General features: G+C 38.3%; 1 protein-coding gene across 6 annotated transcripts in view; it reads left to right on the top strand.

Annotated features, from left to right (window-relative positions):
* Window positions 1-18,555, top strand: part of HOOK3 (hook microtubule tethering protein 3) — a 90,996-nt gene that overhangs the window by 10,866 nt on the left and 61,575 nt on the right. For 5 of the 6 annotated variants that reach the window (XM_037373047.1, XM_037373052.1, XM_037373049.1 and 2 more), the window contains exons 2-3: window positions 500-585; window positions 11,111-11,183. In XM_037373047.1, the coding sequence (XP_037228944.1) occupies window positions 500-585; window positions 11,111-11,183 (159 nt within the window). Of the gene's footprint in view, window positions 1-499; window positions 586-11,110; window positions 11,184-17,304; window positions 17,402-18,555 lie in introns of those variants that run through there. The other variant, XM_037373053.1, reaches the window with a different exon arrangement.

The raw sequence follows: 18,555 nt of genomic DNA on the forward strand, positions 1-18,555 counted from the left end.
AAACTTGTTGGGGTTTAGCAGCATTGTGGTCCCCTCTTCCATCTGATAGTATGGAATAGTTTTGTTTGGAGTATGTATGTCCCTCTACATTTGATATTCTGGTTGTGGGGAGCCTATGAGAGCTTTGTGTGATCTGGGTAACTTCTAAAAGCTGAGTTTCTTGTGTGTATTCATTGAAAGAGTCTACTTGAGTATATGCTCCAGAAGTACTTGAATGGGAGAACAAAAGGCCCAGTGACTTTCCAAATTAGAAAAATAGCTTTGTGGAGAACATACTGCTGTTATTTGTCGCAAAGTTTACAAGTTTGCAAAAACGAAGATACTAAGCCCTGGCAGTGGTTTATTTCCTTGATTGCTACTAAATCTAAAGCTTCTTAATTCCTAACATGTACACTAAAAATGTGAGGTTTACACTGTTCTATTTGGTAGCATTTTTTTTACTTTTGAAAATCCCTTGACACTAAAGTAAAAGAGGATAACCTCTTCCTTTCTCCCACAGATACAGACGTTTAATGTTGAGGCACCATGCCAGACAGTGGAGGATTTAACGAATGGAGTTGTAATGGCACAGGTTCTTCAAAAAATGTAAGAAATTATTTAATGAATTAAATACAGTTTTTTATTTTTACATTTTGTAAAAATACAATTTGTGTATTTAAATGTATTTCAGTTCAAACTTGGCTGGTATTCCATAAGGATATGGCTTGTCCTATGCTTATACAGTACTTTGATCTGGAATATGACTGTTTTTTCTCAATAGTTTTCAGAAAACTATAGTAAATGGAAAAAAAGTTTGGTTTTAGGGGGGTGTTTATTTAAGTGTGAGTTCACTACAAAGTTAGATTAAAACTAGGCTTACAAATTCAAACTTCTAAGAAGCTGGAACCAGTGCAAGGTAAGGTATTGGCCCTGATTGTTTGAAACTACAGTTGGTATATCAGTATGTCATTATCGTATTATAATTCATGAAATAAAACTTCTGCAATAAACTGAATGGACTATCAGTTTAGCTGTTTGCAAAGATACTACGTTCTTGAAAGTAAGTGAAGGAATAATAGCTGTTAATCTAGATAATGCTTTTGTTCTTTTGAACTTGTAAGAACAAACAATATAAAATGCATTAGTTCGACATCTCTGTGTAATCTAGGATGTTTTGGGGGACTACAGTTATGCATCTGAAATGTAGCTACATGCAGATGTACCTATTTTCACAGAAATACAACTTTTTATTGTTCTTTAGGCAGCATTTGCCAGTCAGCAGTCCAAACTAAACATGCCATCTCCTACAGACCTATAATAAAAAAACCCAACCACCGACCTGCTTCATTCTTTTTAATGTGTGAAGGGTACTGTCTTGAGTGTAAATGCAGGATAACATGTTTCTCGTGTAATCTGTTGTAAATGAAGACTGGACAGGTGCAGAACAGGTATGAACAGCTCTGTGTTAAAGTTCTGGTTTGCATCAAAGAACTGTAGAACAGTTGAGGTTAAACACTCCAGAGGTGCCTTTCAATCCAGCTCGCCTGTTCAGAGCAGAGTCTGCTAGAGAAAGTTGTCCCAGGATTGTGTCCAGTCAGACTTCAATTGTATGGAAGGATACAGACTCCATAGCCCCTCTGGGCTATATGTTCCAGTATTCAATTGCCCTCACAGTTTTAAAAAAAACGAACAAACAAACCAAAAAAAAACCTCACCACCCCTACCCTGCAACAAACAAAAACCCCAACCAATAAAAAAAAAAAGCTGGGGGCATGTTTTTCTTTATGTTCAGGTGGAAGTACTTGTCTTTCAGTTTGTGCCCACTGCCTCTTGTCTGCTCACTGGACACAACTGAGAGGATTTATGAGGGTATAAAGATGAAGGAGCTGTGAGGTATTTATACATGGGATTGATAAGATCCTACTGAGCCTTCTCTTCCTGAGGCTAAACAGACATCTTGCTCAGTCTCACATTGTATGACATGCTCCAGTCTGTTAGTTATCTTAATTGCCCTTTACTTAGCTTCCTTGTATGTCCAAGTCTCTCTCATATTGGGGAGTCTAGGACACAGCACTCCAGATGTGGTCTCACCAGAGCTGAATAGTAACTCCCTTTGCCTCTTGGCAAAGCTGTTCCCAATGCAGCCCAGGATGTGGCTGGCCTTCCTTGCTACAAGTACGCATTGATGGAATGTGTTCAGCTTGCTTTCTACCAAGTTTGTTCTCTGTAAAGCTGCTTTCCAGCCGTTTGGCCCCCAGCATACGCTGGTATGTGGGGTTTGCACTTACCTTTGCTGAAATGCTTAAGGTTCCTGTCAGTCCGTTTCTCTAGCCTGTCAAGGTCTCTCCAAATGTCAGCAGAACTACAGGTGTATCAAATACTCCTTACAGTTTTGCATTATCTGAAAACATGCACTCTGTTCCATCATCTAGGTCATTACTAAAGACATTTAATAGTATTAACCCCTTGGGTACACTGCTAGTACACTGGCCTCTGGCTAGACTTCATGCTGCTGCTCATAACCCTCTGAGCATGGCAGTTCAGGCATTTTTCAACCCACCTCACTATCTACTTGCCCAGGCCATGCTTCATCAGTTTGTCCATGATGATGTTATCCTGATCAGATGGCTTGTAGTGGGCATCTGTAACAATGTCACCTGTGTTGGTCTGCCTGGTCATCCTGGCCCATTTCTCAGCTGTCTGATCATCCATCCCAAGACAGAGCTCATGCATTCCTGCTGCTCCCTCACATAAAGGGCATCTCCCTGTCACTGCATTCCCAGCTTGTCCTTCGTAAAAAGCCTGTATTTATTCATGGCAGCACCCTTGTAAGTAATGTGAGCCATCCTATGAAGTCTTTGTGATCCCAGTGAGACTGTGGCTTTCCTCCTGTTTGTTTTCAATGCTGCATGCATTAGTGCACAGGTGCTTCATGTGTGCATACAATCCTGCTGATTCCCAAGGATGAGAGCTTTCCCTGTAGTGTTTTTTTGTAGGCCTTCCCTTATTTATGTGCATGTGCTTGGAGTGACACTATTTCAGCCCTGATTTGTTGACTGAGGTAGCTCTTGTTCACATCATCTCATGCCCTCAGTCTGCTACTTTGTCACTTGATATTTGGTTGTATTTTTGTATTTTCGCTCCTTTATTGTTCCTTGTTTAAAAAAAGCTTTTTACCAGGCTGACCAGCCTGTTGGTGAAGATGCTTCTGCCCACTGTAGTCACATGGACCCCATCTCTTCCGAGCTTGATTCTCAAAGAGGGTTCTGGTGCTCACAGAAACCAAAATCCTGCTGCCAGCACCAGTTCACAGCCAGCTGTTGACCAGTAGGATCTGTCTGCTCCTCACACCTTTCCTGCTAACTAGCACAATTGGGGAGAACACCACTTGGGTCTTGACCATAGCTTCCAGAGCCGTGTAATCATACTTGGTACTTTCCAGGTCTCCCTAGCTGTACAGCTGCTGCCCAGGTAGAAGACTAGAAGGAGTAACAGTCTAAGGACTGGACAAGCTTTGGCAGTCTTTCAACAGTGCCATGAATCCAAATCCTAGGAAACAGCAACCTTTCTTAGATGATAGTCAGTCAGCTCTATCCCTTGCTAGTGCTTGCTACTTCCCTCTTCTACTGTGTAGCTCAGATCTACTGAATGCAGACAATTTGACTGCCCTCCTGGCCCCTTAACTGCTAATGAGGATGCTGAATCGGTTCTGTAGTTGCAAATCCTCAGGTGGAGCAGGAGCCTTCCTCCTAGTGAAAAAAGGGAGAAAGAAGAAATCTGGATGTAGTCAAATATTTAAAGGGAACACTTTTTAGCATGTGGAAAGTTAAGACCTGGAATGTAAAATCCTAAAGGCTTGAGGTAGAGAAGTCTTTTTCTAGAGAAGATGTAAATGGTGTGAAGTTTCTTTCTGCACTTAATTTCTCTTTCTGAGAGGAAAAGGAGGGATCACTTACAAGAATTACCTAATCTTTACATATTTTTGCGTCAGACAAAACTAATTTCAAGTAATGTCAGCAGTCCTCTTGCTTCAGAGTAATTGAAACAGTCTTTTTACTCTTCTGATGTATTTTGCTGGTACACAAAAGATGACATAATACGCCATCGCAGTAATGAGTTTTCCAACCCATCATTTAAATAAGCTTACTTATAAGTGTTCTGAAGTCTGAACATGAAGTTTGCAAGTCTGAAGGTAAATACATCGATCATGTACCACTAGTGTGGTTTTTTTTAGGTTTGGAAAGATGTCCTTTTCTACCTGCTGGAGTGTTAAAAGATGGTGACCGTATAAATGGTGTCTTTTGTAAACATAGTAAGTCAGGATTTCAGCATAATCATCATGAATCTCTTTTCAGAGTATTTAGAAAAAATGTAATAGCGATGTATCTAATATGGGTATTTTTCTGTCTTGAACTTCTGCTGTAGGGTATGAGTTCCATTTAACTTAATGATGGCCCAACAGTTGATAACTATATATGTTCTTGATTGTCTAGTTCAAAGGCAAGTAAAAATGTGGATTTAAAACATAATATACCTTGATACAAACCAAGACAAAACTTCAGTGTCAAAGGCCCCTCAACCTTACTGTCTGTTTGGCCTGGTACTGCAATGACCTGAAACAACTGCCTTTCTCCCTGGCACAGTATTAAGAAAACTATTCAGAGTTACTGTTTTCAGCTGATGAACCAAAGTTTTAAAGAGAGATGTACAATAAAAATACTGCATTTCTGTAGTTTGATTTTAAAGTAATTCCTGTAGCAATTGCCATGCTGAATATGGGAATTTTTTAGTTTACCCAGTTTGTATGTAAAGATCAGCTAAGCAATTTAAAGTTCTTTCTCTATGTCCTAGGTAATAATTTGAACCTGAAAAAATTAGTATTTGGTGGTCTTATTTTATGATAGTTGTGGTTCAGATTTACCATTTTGCATACTTGTGCAATGAATACATTGATACTCATGCAGAGATTTAGCAGTACTATTGCTAAATTTTGACTGTGTTCCTGCTGGGATAAACTTTGAAGTGCAGCAGCAAGCTGATCTTGGATTGTAAAACAGTAATGGTAACATATGAATGAGGGGAAAATATTACTGCGCTTTTTTTTTTTAGTGACAGAAGAGTGCTGCAATTGATTTTTGAAATGGATACCAAGGGTTGCAGAATTGCCAAATATTGTCTGGACATGAGAACATAGGCCAAATACAGGGATCAGCATTTGTTTAGTTGACTAGAAAACTGATAAGGAGCATACTGACAAAGCCATTTTAAATATTCTTTCTTGAAAACAAATCCGAGTTTGACACTAGCAGTAAAATCTTCCTTTTGCTCCTTCAAACAGATACCAGAAGAGGAATACTTCGTTAGGAATCAGGACATACTTAACATAAAGCAAGTCTAGAGTAGGGTTCTCCAGTCTACTCCTGTTTTTATATTAGCAGCATTGGCTCCCTGTTTGTCCTAAGAAAAATAACCACATAGAAGAAAATTTTTACAGGTATAGAAATGTGTAAGAGCAAGATGGCTGGGTGCCTGAGGTTATTTGGAAAAGTCATGCAGTGGTGTTAAATTGTGAAGAGCAAGTACACCTGAAAGCACCATGTGACTGCAAACACTTAATTTGCAGTGGAACCTTGAACAGTGTGGCTTTGACACGAAAATCTCTCAAGTTAATCTTCAAAGGACAAATTTATTGTCTCCACTGGAGATACAGAACTTAAATGCTGTTATCCCCTTTCTCAATGGAATAAGGAAGCTACTATTTCTGTAATGCATGTTCCTTGAAATTTGCATGTCTTTCAATATAGCTGCCTCCTGTTTAGGGTTCTTCATCTGTGTGTTTTTTGAGGCTAATGGTACTAATAGGTTAATTACATGAAGGTGGGAGGGGAGAATTTTGGCAACTTTAGGGTGCATCAGGACTCTTACTATAGTAAATTAATCAGTGATTAAAAAATAACTGAAAGAGCAGATTAATATATCCAGTGAGAACCCTTTTTAAAAAAGTTTGCTATGAAAGAGGAAAATTCAGCCAGTAAGGAACTCTTGAGGTAGAGAGCACTGATGAAAACTGGAAGATGTTGGGATGATCCAGTGACTTGGATATATTTCCATAGGAGAGTAAGGATAGCATTTCTTCTTGAAAACTTTAGAAGTCTGAACTCTGTTTTTTCTATTTTTTTAACCTCCACCTTCACAGAGAGAGTCTATTGGTACTTGTGAGGGTAGGAGATAGTGGAAAGAAGATGAAATCAAGACAGTTTCAAGGAGATCCCTAGTTCAGGGGATTAGTTGCTTTAGATATATGGAAAATTTGCACAACACAGAACTGTAGGATTTGTTGTTGCTGAAAGAAAAAAAAGGATTGCTTACTCATCAACTTATTCACAGCTGTGCCTTGTCTCAAGCATTCAGAAGGGGTCAGCAGCTTCCTCCATTGCTGTCCATATTCGTACATTATTCTCAATATTTTTTGCACTCAAAGTAGAAGCCCATTTGTAAGTAACGGCCCTTCATCAGAAGTAACAACTCATGTAGAATTTTCTGTAATAAAACTGCTAGAAGAAGCAGTGAGAAGAGGGTACAAGAGGGTAATTACTGACACCTTCAGAAGCTTTTTTACTGATGTAGTGTGTGATGTAAAATGGCAGAAACATTTGCTGTGTAACCAAACATGAACATTTTGCTTAAAAATTCAGTTGTTAATGAACAGCTGTTGGTGAATCCCTGAAGGACACTTTCTTTTTATCATAAAACCTCTTATCTTCAAATTCAGGTTAAAGTACCACTGAATGGAATTATCCAGTGCTGACTATATTATCTTGGAGGAAGAAATTCAGCCTATGCTTTAGCTTACCTTTTTGTATTATTCTTTAAGATTCACTGTTCATTTGTGTTCAGATGTGGAGATTACTGGTTCCTGTGACTAGAATTGGTATGAAATACAGTGAGATAAGATCCTCTGCACAATCAGTTTTGATTATTTTACAGAGTGCTGTATTCCAGGAGTAAAGACTGGAAGCAAAATATAATACTTGAACTGAGTAAACTGTCTGCCTAAAATCATGTGGCTTATGCTGTTTCAAGCAGATAAAAGTGCTATGGGTTGCTTATGAGTTGCATACTTTTTTTCTTTTTATTTTTTGTAGATTCATTGTTACTCATGTTTTCAGTGTCCACTGGTATCCCTATAACAGCATAATTCCCTGTTTCATACTACAGTTCCAAATTTTCCTTTCATCCCACTCGGGAGAATGTTTAGTACCAGGTGTCCCTCTTCTTTTAATTCTTTCTTAGCCTGTCATACTGGCCTTGGTAAATGTAAGAGATGGTATATATTTTCATTTGTCATCTGTGCATTGTGCCTGACTTAATTATTCATTTGTTATATTATACATTGCAGCATGCTGTGTATGTTTTGACACATGCAGAACACAAAAGCCATACTTTTGTACATTACTGGGGGAAGGAATTTTTTGTAAACAGACATTTCTTAAAGCAGCTTACTGTACCACTGTCAAAATGAGTAATAATCATGAGTTAACCAACCCACAGAGCATGTAGTATTTCTTCAGAAGAATATTTCTGTGTCTTGGCTTCTATGATGTGGAGAGATGATTGCTTAAGTAAAGGAAAATTTGCATACAAAATAAGATGGAGATGGTATAAATGAGCACTGCTGAAAACAACATCACATGAAGTGATAAATTAACAGCGTAAGTATCTTGTGCTCTGAAGAAATGACCCAGATTTCTGCAGTACTGTTCAGATACTAGGCAGCAACCAACTAATATACAACTACCTTTATAAACCTGGAAAGTTACCTAGTGCAAGAGATTGTGCAAGTTTGGATCCAGCTTCAGGAACTGACTGAATTCAAAATGCTCGGTTCTAACAAGTCATCTCATGGTAATGATGATGCTCCAGTCAGTTTTCTGCTGCCCTTGTTTAATGCAGTACCTTTTCAAAATGAGCTGGTAGGTTTTGTAATCACAGCTGCTCAGTTTTCAACCACGTACTTTCATATTTGCTTTGGTGATGCTTTTTCAAACACTCTTAAGAAATGATAGCATCTTTCTTAATGGCATGGACTAAGGGAGTTAAAGAACTCTGAATATAACTGAACTGTGATTCCCAAAAATTCAGCAGAGAGACTTGTTTGCAGAAAGGGCTGTGAATGACTGACTTAAATGTCTGGAAGCCCCTTTTAAAAAGTATTTGTAGAAATTCTGATGGATTTTTTTTTTTTCAGATTTGCTTTCTGTTAGTTTGATAGAGAAAGCATTGCTGTTGGTATTAATGCTGAACTTTAATCGGACTTTTGGGGACAGAAATTAAATTATAACGGCACACTAGAAATTACTCTGAGGTCACTTATGGTTGAGGAAAGGATGATCATTCTAGATTTGCCTGGTGTTGATACCAAACCTGTTGCTTTTCTGATTGTTGTATTCCTGTCGAAGCGTTCTTGCAATATGCTACTAATTATTGTGTAATCTGTGTGGAGGTGCTGTAAAGAGAATTGTTGGTAGTATTCTCACCACTGTTACGTGTTGGTAATTTAGAGTGGATTACTTATCAGCTGCTGAACCCTTGGATCATTTGAGGTTTGTATACTTAAAAGAAGCCAACAAATGTCATCCGTGCGAGTGGATGACCACAATGAGTTTGGACTTAATTCTCAGGGACCTTTCTTATATATCTGAAGACACATATAAAGGTGTAGGTAGCCCAAGACTTACATCAAGACAGTGAAGGCCAGTTGCTGGTCCATATGTTACTTTTATCGCAGGAGGTAGTTGAGAAAAGCCGCTTACTTGCTATTGAAGTACAGGCTTCCAGAGTGGAATGAGTTGGAGCTGACCCTGAAATCTTGTTGTTCTTCCTGAGCTGATGCCCTTATTATTGAAAAATAGATATGCAGTATTAGCCATCCAATCAGTCCAAATATAATTCTGCTTGTAAGTGGTCGTTTCTGCTTACCCATGTTGCTTCTTAGAGTCACTGTTTACAATGAAAATGGCAAATCAAGAATTGGTATATTCATGGCACTGCAGCCTTGAAGCAGCTGAAGATGTTAGTGACCAAGTGCAGTCCTAAAGAAGTCCCTAAGAAAGTCCCTCTAGTCTTTTTGCTGGTGAGGCACAGGTAATTAGGCCTACCTGCTTTGTCACTCAGCTGCATAAACGCTTTGTAGTTGTGAGTCTGTTGTAAGCAAAATTCACTTTGTCCTTGGCAATTCCCAGAAGACCTATCTGAAAGGTGCTGGGGTGCTTTTTGAACTCCACACCTCAAACAGAATCAAATGTAACTTACATGGGGCTTGAACTCTCCTCCCCCCGCCCCCCCCTTACTGTACAGATTATTTTATTGTGATTGGTAGAATTTAGGCAAATTAAGACTTTTTGCAAGAAGAGCCATTTGTTGCATGTGAAAGCTGAACGTGAGCCTTCATTTCTAGTAGATCTTGTATGTATTCAGCTCAATTTCATCCTTAGTTTTACCTGGTTTCTGAGCGCAGAGAAGCCATTTGAAACCTATTTGGAAACATCTGTTTCAAAACCAGATTAAATTCTGGATAAGACATTGCTTTTTCTGTTTCATAGTTTAAGATTCTGTCATCTGTGCTAGAACTGCACTGTTTTTGAATGGGAGTAATTTGGAGTCATCAACTTAACTAGTAATTAAAGCTGTTCTTCCAGCTATATGTTTGCGGATGCCATGTCAGAGGAAAGGAAATACACCGTAATCTTCACCAGACTCTGTAACAGTATGTGTAAAAATAGCAATTTGAATGTGTCAGTAGAGAAACAGTGTTGTTTGTGATCTCTCTCCATTGCTGTGTGTTGTATCGCGGGCTACTTGGCAGACTTTGATGCAATGTGAAGAAGACATTGGGGCGAAGATGGAGTACAGGAGATATTGTGCCTCAGGTCCAAAGTGAGGTTACAAACTCTGTGCCCTAATATAATTATATTATGTATGTAATTGCTGCATCCTGCTCTTAAAAAGAGAGCTCAGTCTGGAGGCTGCTTCTTCGTGGCAGATACAGCAGTAAATCTAACAGTACTCGGCAAATGCAGCAGTGTAAGTGCAGAAATTGGAATACTTCATGTGAAACTCCAGCCTGGCCTACCGCACTGATTCTTAAGAGCCTTACACTTACAAAAAAGTTGTTTTTTCCCCCAACTATATTAACTTCATATGTTGGATGAAATATGAGCCTTTGTTTATGTTATGTTGACCTATTCCTTTAAAACCAGTTATTTGTAGTACAGTCCATCTCCTTACTTTTCATCATAACATTTTCAAAATTCTCTACGATACAAGGAAAACATGGTTTAAGTGAACGGTAGACAATGTGAGCCTTTTAGATGACCTTGGAACCTGGGGGCAAGAGAGTCTTGGGAGTTGTCTTGAAACAGCAACTTATGGAAGGTGCTTGTAAGGAAAAGGAGGGAAGAAGTATACTTTACAACCAGTAGGTGTTCCATACTTTGTCTTGATTGCCTTGTCAAAAGTGCAGAAGATAAAAAAAGCTTTCAAAGAAGGGTGTTCACATTAAGGTTTGTCTAGGGTTACCATGAGAAGAGATTTGCAAAACCTGATAGTGTTTGGTAGCTGAAATAACAGAAATAACTGTTAACTTCAGTGATTGTTTTTGACTCTTCTCACCATATAAAGGCAGCAGTTGTATTACTCCACTTCAAGTTTCCCATTTTAGAAGTTGAATAGTTTTAAGTAGTGTATAGCAGTAGGGATCCATAAGACATGTAAAAGTATTGTTTTAACACTTCCAAGTAATGCAAGCAAATATTGCTCTAGCACCAGCTAATAAATTGGAGGAAGAAGAACTTAAAGAGAAAAACTGGCAAAATGCGTTCCAAGTACAGCAGCTTCCTCAAAAGCATTAGCTACTCACGGCACACAAATGAAGCTGTGCTGTCAACAGAGTGCAAGGCCTTAGAAAAGTAAGTAATAGCAGGTTTCTGAACTACTTTATACAGGCCATGTGTCATATACAGAGGTCATCACTTAAATAACCTCAGCCTGAAGTAGAGGCTTAATTACTAAGGTATCTTCACAGCTTCTGTAACCTGTTTTTAATAAACACTCTACATTTTTTGTGTTTCAGAGATCCAGCTTACTTTGATGAAAATTGGCTGAACAGGATCAAAACAGAAGTAGGAGATAATTGGAGGCTAAAGGTATTTGACTGACTTTGCTTGTCTGTAAATCTGTATTTCAGTTCTTAGTACAATATTGTGTCTAAATATTAGCATATTTCTAGATTAAGACCTTGCTTTGTAGTACCACATTTTGAATTTTATACCCTTATAGTTACGCTTCCTTGGTTTTTATGTTGTTAGTCCTGCACAGTTTAGTGAAGAAGACACTTCGAGTTTGTAAATGGGTTTCAATTTAAAAGGAAAACATAAAAATAAAATTTATGCATAAATTACCTCTTTGTTTTTTAAATGTTGAATGAAAGATATTTTTTTTAAATGCAAAGTGTGAGAGTAGCATTAAGAAAACCACACTGAGAAGCAACTGGATAAAAACAGCAGACTAATAAGCGATTATTGAAATAAAAATGGCAAAGTGTTGTTTTCTTTTACTTCGTCAGCTCTGTGCTATTACTGACCTTTAGGAGAGGAAGTAATGTTTTTTTGTTGTTGTTTGTCCTCAGTATGTGTTTTAACCACAGTCTATTTGCTGGGTCATTTGTATCGCTTGGTATTTTAATACTTTCTCTATGAACCTTAAGGGAATAGAATTTACAGTGCTGTGGCTGAGGAGCATTTTGGCTTATAAATCCCAAAGAACAGAGTTTCACATGCAGATGTTAGTGTAGTTTCTGACTAGCTTTCTTCAGGGTGTGATATATGCACCTTTCTAAATTGCCATTTCCAGCCTGACTGCTTGGGGAAACAAAATAGTGATGGTTTGCATGTTAGTTCATGTTACCTATAAAACCATTTTGTTGGCCACCAAAAACCCTTCTGAGCATCTGGGGAAGGGCTAGAACTGTGAAATGCTCTAGTACTTACAGGCTCATCAACATCACTTGCTGAATACATAGGACACACATGTTAAATGCTGCTTGAGGCAAGGGTGGAGTATGCTGCTGCCGTGTATGTTTTTAGTTGGCCAGTAGACCTGTTGGGGTGGTCTCTGCTGCCTTCCTGACTGTGTGGAAGTCTGATCTTTAGAATGTTTTGTCTACCAGGGCTGCCAGCAAAAATGTGGGGTATATTGATGAGGATATATTGACTGGCTGGTGAATAAAAGAGTGAACCCTAAAAAAGCTTTTAGTTCTGCTGGTTGTAGAGCAGTGAATTTAAATGAACTTTTCAAAGAAGTGTGTGGAATTGCAAGTGAACAGCTGGATGCAAGGTTTTGTTTCTCTAAAAAAATTCCATGTTTTTTTCCTGAGGAATATTGAGATCTTGGCTGTTAAATTTGGAGAACAACAAATTGAAAACTGTTTGTTATAATGGCATTTCAGCTGATTGAATGTGAACCAGCAGCTTCTGTAACTCTCATATGGAGCTTGAGGAATAATTTTTTCATGTCTCCCACCAGTTTGGCAGATACTAAGGCTTAGCAGGTGTGAATTAAAAAAAAAAAATAAAAAATTGAGCAATCTAGTAACTTCCTTATGTGACTGAGATTGGAAAAACAGATCAAATTTCAATTTCATGCTGGTGTCATTCCTTCTTGTTTTTCATATATCCATGCAAATAGAAACTGAAGACTGATTATTTGTTGTTGTGGTTGAGCTGTATATGCCAGCTTTTTGTATAAATTTTTTTATTCCAATTTCCTTTTCATGAAGGATACTGAAAGGCACAAATGTGATATTTTAACTTATTTTGTAACCAGGAAAGCAATCCTATACTTTGCCAACTGTTGTTCTGCTTTGTATGTGAGTAAATACTGTTAGTAATCTAGTTGTTTAAGTGTCTGTCAGTCAAGCCGTCATTTGTAGTCTGGCTTGTAGGAATGCTTTCAATCCGTGCACATCTATTTGTTTGTCACTAGATTTAAAATGCAGGCAACATACTTACACATGACTGATAACAGATTTCATGTTTTGAGAAACCTCATGAGAAATGATAGTTGGGTTGTCTCACTGCCTCACAAATCAAGACAAGAATCTGAATTATATTTTTGTTGCTATGCATGTTGCTCTTTGCCTCTAGTATCATATGGTGTAATAGTCGCCACTTGTACAAGCTCTCAGTATTATGTACCTCATAAAGGGAGCCAGTCTGTAGGGGAGTAAGTTAAAAAAAAAAACCACCAAAATGTCACATGCAGGTAGTTCGACTTTGGGGAACAGTGGTTAGAATGGCCTGATAGAGGTTAGTGTAGGCTTGATACAGCTCTCCTAACAAATGCTGGAAAGAGTTACCCAGAAAATCATGCAGTGGTTAACTCTGAATTTGATGCTGTCCTGTATGGAGAATAAGCAAGAATACATGGCTCAGCTTCATTATGTTTTGGGTTTAGCCATTCACTTTCCAATAACTGCAAGAATGCAATCTTATTAAAAATATTTTTTGCTGTTTTGTACCAGTTTATAACAAATGTATGCATTCACAGGGATGTTCTATGCTTTGTTTCAGGGCAGGTTGTCTGACTTGAGAGACTGAACAATGCACAGGGTAGAAAAAGGGAAATGGTGTAGCTCAGGGGACTTGCAAAGTAAGAAGCATTCAGCAAGCATTCTGTGTATTACAATTGAACAGGTTTTGTCAACTGTTTTTAGTAGAAAAACATGTTACTACTTTGGGGTTAAAATCTCTAGGGCATAGCATACATCACTGTACATAGCAGTTTGTTTTCTCTTGGGCAACAAAACCCCGATTCTCCCTGCTGAGCTGCACTTTTATGTTGTGGTAAAAAAAAAAGGGGGGGGGTGGGTAGGGAGCAAAGACATATCTCTTCTGAGTAGTACAGCTGAATACTTTAGTTACAGTTTAAACTGTAGTTTAAGCAGTAGTAGTATTTCATTCTGAAGAAAGCGTTTGGAAATGAAACGGCCTTTACTGAAAATGGGAAACAGCGTAGAAAATAATTGTTGCCAAAATTTTGGAGGAATGAAATTCCCTAATAAAGAAACAAATGTAGTTCAGTGTCACAGGAACACCAGTAACAGGACAGAAATTTGAACAGTTAATGGTACATGTGTCAGTTTTGGCAATTACAGAAGAAGTTGTTGACTGAGGGGTTGTCTGAAACTGACACTCTCTTCCTCACTCCCCCACCCCCCCCACCCCCCACCCCCCCCCCAGCCCCCTTTCTTTCAGTGTGGTTATACCTAGCTTGAGAGAGGAAGGAAATACATTGTTCAGCTTGATTTCTGACTTTTTGTTTTTCTGGACTTTTCGCTTCGGCATTCAGACTACAGCATCAGTTGAAAGTACAATTTTATCGATGTTTATAGTAGCAAGCTGTGTTTGTTCCATTACTGAATAGCACATTCAAACAATAGGAGCTACTAGACTTTCTGCAACTAGTACAGTTTGAATGCCCTGCATTTGGGCAATATTGCAAAACAATCAATGAACTTAGAACACAGACTACTTAATGCTGTAATCTAAATAAACAAACCTGATTTTTGAAGTGATTTTGACTCCCTGCACTAGTACAGTTATGTTTGCTCTGAATGCTCCTACAGTACAAACCGGGTTGGTCTGGTGGAGTAATGGAAGCTAGTTTTCAGTGTACACTATTATATTTATGCTACTTTCTTGTTCCTTTACAAGGGGAGGGAGCACTTATTCACGAGCAGCCTTTTAGAGGGCAGGGTTTTTTTCTGATAAGGGTGGAAGCCTGTCATGTGGATGTTTTTGTGCAAGCAAGAAGCAGAGTTTATAGGTATATTGTAAGCCAACATTCCTGTCACAGGTAATTAGCAACTGATGTATTTAATTCTGTTTCAGTATACCCTTAATTCCCAAGTCAACAGTGTGTCCAAATATGTTTAATTTGTGAATGCTCTCTGTGTTCAGAGTCACATTTATTTTTTCATTCTTGTGGTCTAACTCAAGGCAGTGTCTGTATGTGTTCTTTTGGGGATTTCTTTTTGCAGAAGACAGGCTGGAGGGGGATAACCCCCAAAGCTAGTGGACACTCTTTCTCTAGGCTTCATTACCTCCATAATCAGTGAAGAGACAGGCTCCTGCAGAATGTGATTTAGAGCAGAAAACTGGTGTATGTCTTGGGAACAGTGCACGCACATTCCCTCTCTCCTCCTTCCCTCCCTGCCCCTTTCAAGCGCAGCCAGGAAGAGTACCTTAATGAGGTACCTGAAGCTCGTTGATTAAGAATTCTCACCATTTGCAAGTGTGCCCTAGCAATGCTTCCAGAGGTTATAAGGTTCTTAATTATAACCCGTGTGAAGGGAAATAGGTCTGTGTGTAGTTATCCAGGAAAGATACTGATTAATAGCATTTCAGAACATATAGTTTTCCCATTCAGACACTTAAGGACCTGAAATGTACAATGACAAGTCAATTTACACTGGGTCTTCAGCGCAAACAAGATTTCAGTCATATATGTAATGTAAGGATAAATGCAAAGCTGGGAACTGGCTGTCATAATGTTAGAGAGAAAACAGGAGGTTAAATAACCCAAGTTCTCTTTTTGTCAGCAATCACAAGCTTAAGGGCATTTCTACTGTCCACTTGCCTCAGGCTTTCCTTTTGTTGCTTAAGTATATATATTCATAAAGAGAGAAATCTAGATGACTACTCTTACAGACCCTCAGTTTGGAACCAGTAAATTGTAATTAAATAAAAATAAAGATTTCATATGACAGATGGGGGGGGGGGGGGGGAGACCACCACCCCAAACAGTTAAGTTGTATGGTGTTGACAGATTGTGTGCTGCCTTCACTAACCCAGGACATACCATCTCTGCTTTCATTCCAGTCAGTTTATCAGGTTAATGCTGTGTAATAAGGATCAGTCTCATACTGAAGAGTGTGTGCTAACTATGTAGTACTATACTACAGCAATGATGACTGTAAACTGAGAAGGTAATGATCATTTAACATAAGGAACATTTGCACAGCTCTGCTGTGGATACTGGTGAAAGTTAGGTGTTCAAAAAATGAGTGCTATCATGCAGATTGTCTTTGTAGATGCATTAGTTCAAAGTGAATGTCCTCTTCTTTGGTAATATGAGATTGGGGAAACAAAACAAGACAGATGGAAAAGAGGTTGAAATTGAATAGAGATTTATCTAGAAATAATAATCCATCTGTTGTGAGTTGCAATGGCTTTTGAAATGGAATAAAGCATAGTTGTCGCTTTTCCCCACCCCCCCAGTAAGTTTAATGTCTTTTCCAAGAGAGGTATGGGTGCAGGGAATGGATGTGAAAAGAATTGGGAGGATACTGTACATGCTTTGTGTGGAAAAAGAGGAAGTCAGGTTGCTGATGCAAGCAAATAATTGTCCCATGTGATCATCGGCTGATCTCCAAATGATGATACAATGCTTTACAGTCATGATCAATATTGGAAATCTTCTCTGTTGTGTTCTATCATTGCATAATTTAATGGTCTTTGTTAACTAGCTATAGTTAGGTTTTCCCCATGTGCTTAAGAAACAGAAAAAATTCTGAAAGCCATCAGAATTCTAAATCAAAGCAGGTGATGTAATAGGTTGTCTTTAACACTTTCTTGTGCTGTTGTTCATTTCATTCATCTGTATTTGAAGTCTTCCTTTTAAGAACTTGCTATGACCTAACAAATGTTACTGTAGCTACTGAGTTGAATCTCAAAATAGAAAACATTTGTGGTAGTTTCCCCAGAACTATTCTTTGCCAGTGGCCCATCTGTAGACCCATTTAATGTATTCACTGCAGCCAAGTTAAAAAAAAAAAGAACTTGAGAGCCCTCCAAGTAATCGTGAAGATCATTGTTAAATTTAAGCCAGTCTACAAAGACTCTGCTTTAGCTTTATAATTGTCTGATTGTGTGTGAGATACAAAGATGGTACAGTTAACTCTTGAGAGCAAGTTAACCAAGTACTGCTGATTGACAGTGGAATAAAATAGGACCTCAGAGACAAGATTTGTTTTCAGTTCATGTGCTGTTTTCTTCTTCCTATATGTTAGTTTGATGACAGATTTTGGTCAATATTGAGTTTGTTCCAGCATCACAGCATTAAGCTCTATGGAAGTTCTGTGGAGGAAGATGACTCTGTTTAAGGAATTTTTAAATTTAAACAGTGCTTCCAAAGAAAGGGGAAAAGAAGTATTTTGTAGATGGGTAATTTCCATTTTGTTTCTCATTTTTTGGAATTATGTTCAAGTTCAAGGTTCCTCACAATGCACGAAACATCGGTAAACTGGACTTAAATTTGCAACACGACCTTTATGTTTCTGGGGCTCTTTCTGCAGCAGACTCAGGTAAATTACAAACTGGAAGATTTTAATGAATCAAGTTTGAAAATTATATTCCAATCAGTGCTGTATTCTTTGTGGTGATTTGAGATGAAAATAAAATTCTTTACATTTCTTTAAATTCTTAAATCTGTGGCAGACCTTGGTTATGATTGTGCATAGCCTTTGAGTGGTGGTGGTGATTGTTTCTGGGCAGACAGCTAGAAGATAGTTGTAGTTCTTACAGAAACATGATGTGTTATTTATAATATTACAGAAATAGTATGTGTTTGGGAGTAGAAGGTGTAAACCTGAAAGTCAACTAATTATTATGCTGTTATGGGAGGGACAGTAAATATTGTTACATACTTGCTCTCATGTAGCATCTGCAGTTCTCATTCTAGGTTGTCAGAATATTTGATGCGTCACTTTTCAAGTCGAAGTAAATTTTTGTTTCTTTTATGACTTAAAGTTCAGTGATTGTGAAGACAATCAGGATGTTCTTACATCTTGATAAGGGGTCAGCTTTTGCTACTTGTTTCCAAAAGGGAGTGGATTAATAGGGGTAAGGTAATCAGATCATTATCACTTTGGATTTCATGGCTAAATCTTTTAGCATGTATTTAGGCTGTTCCTTTCTTGAATTTCTCTTAGAAAAGAGACTGGATTTTGCTTTCATTACCTCACTTTGTCTGTTGATTGTGAAGTGTTGAGTTTGTGCCTGAACGTCAGTATCATGGTCCTAACTGTTTTCTGTAGTGTTTCCTCAGATCTTTTGGAAGACAAGTGACTTCTGTCAGAGGACATAATCTTCTAGCTGGATAGTTTTGGAATATAATCAAGAATATAAAAATTATTGTGGGCTTTAAAGACTGGGTTTAAGAGTTTTCACTCTGCCTTCATTATAGTTCTACAGTTAGCCACTGTCGTCAGCAGCAGCACTCTGTGAATACAGATTTAATCAGGTTCAGTCTTTGTACAACCTATTCATAGAAGTCATAGAATTGTTTAGGCTGGAAAAGACGCTTAAGATCATTGAGTCCAACCATAAACTTTCACACTACCAAGTCCACCACTAAATCGTGTCCCTAAGCACCATGTCCGCACACGTTTTTTAAATACCTCCAGGGATGGTGACTCAGCCATTTCCCTGGGCAGCCTCTTCCAATGCTTGACAACCC

Source organism: Falco rusticolus, chromosome Z (genome assembly GCF_015220075.1).
Source record: "Falco rusticolus isolate bFalRus1 chromosome Z, bFalRus1.pri, whole genome shotgun sequence".
Lineage (NCBI taxonomy): Eukaryota > Metazoa > Chordata > Aves > Falconiformes > Falconidae > Falco > Falco rusticolus.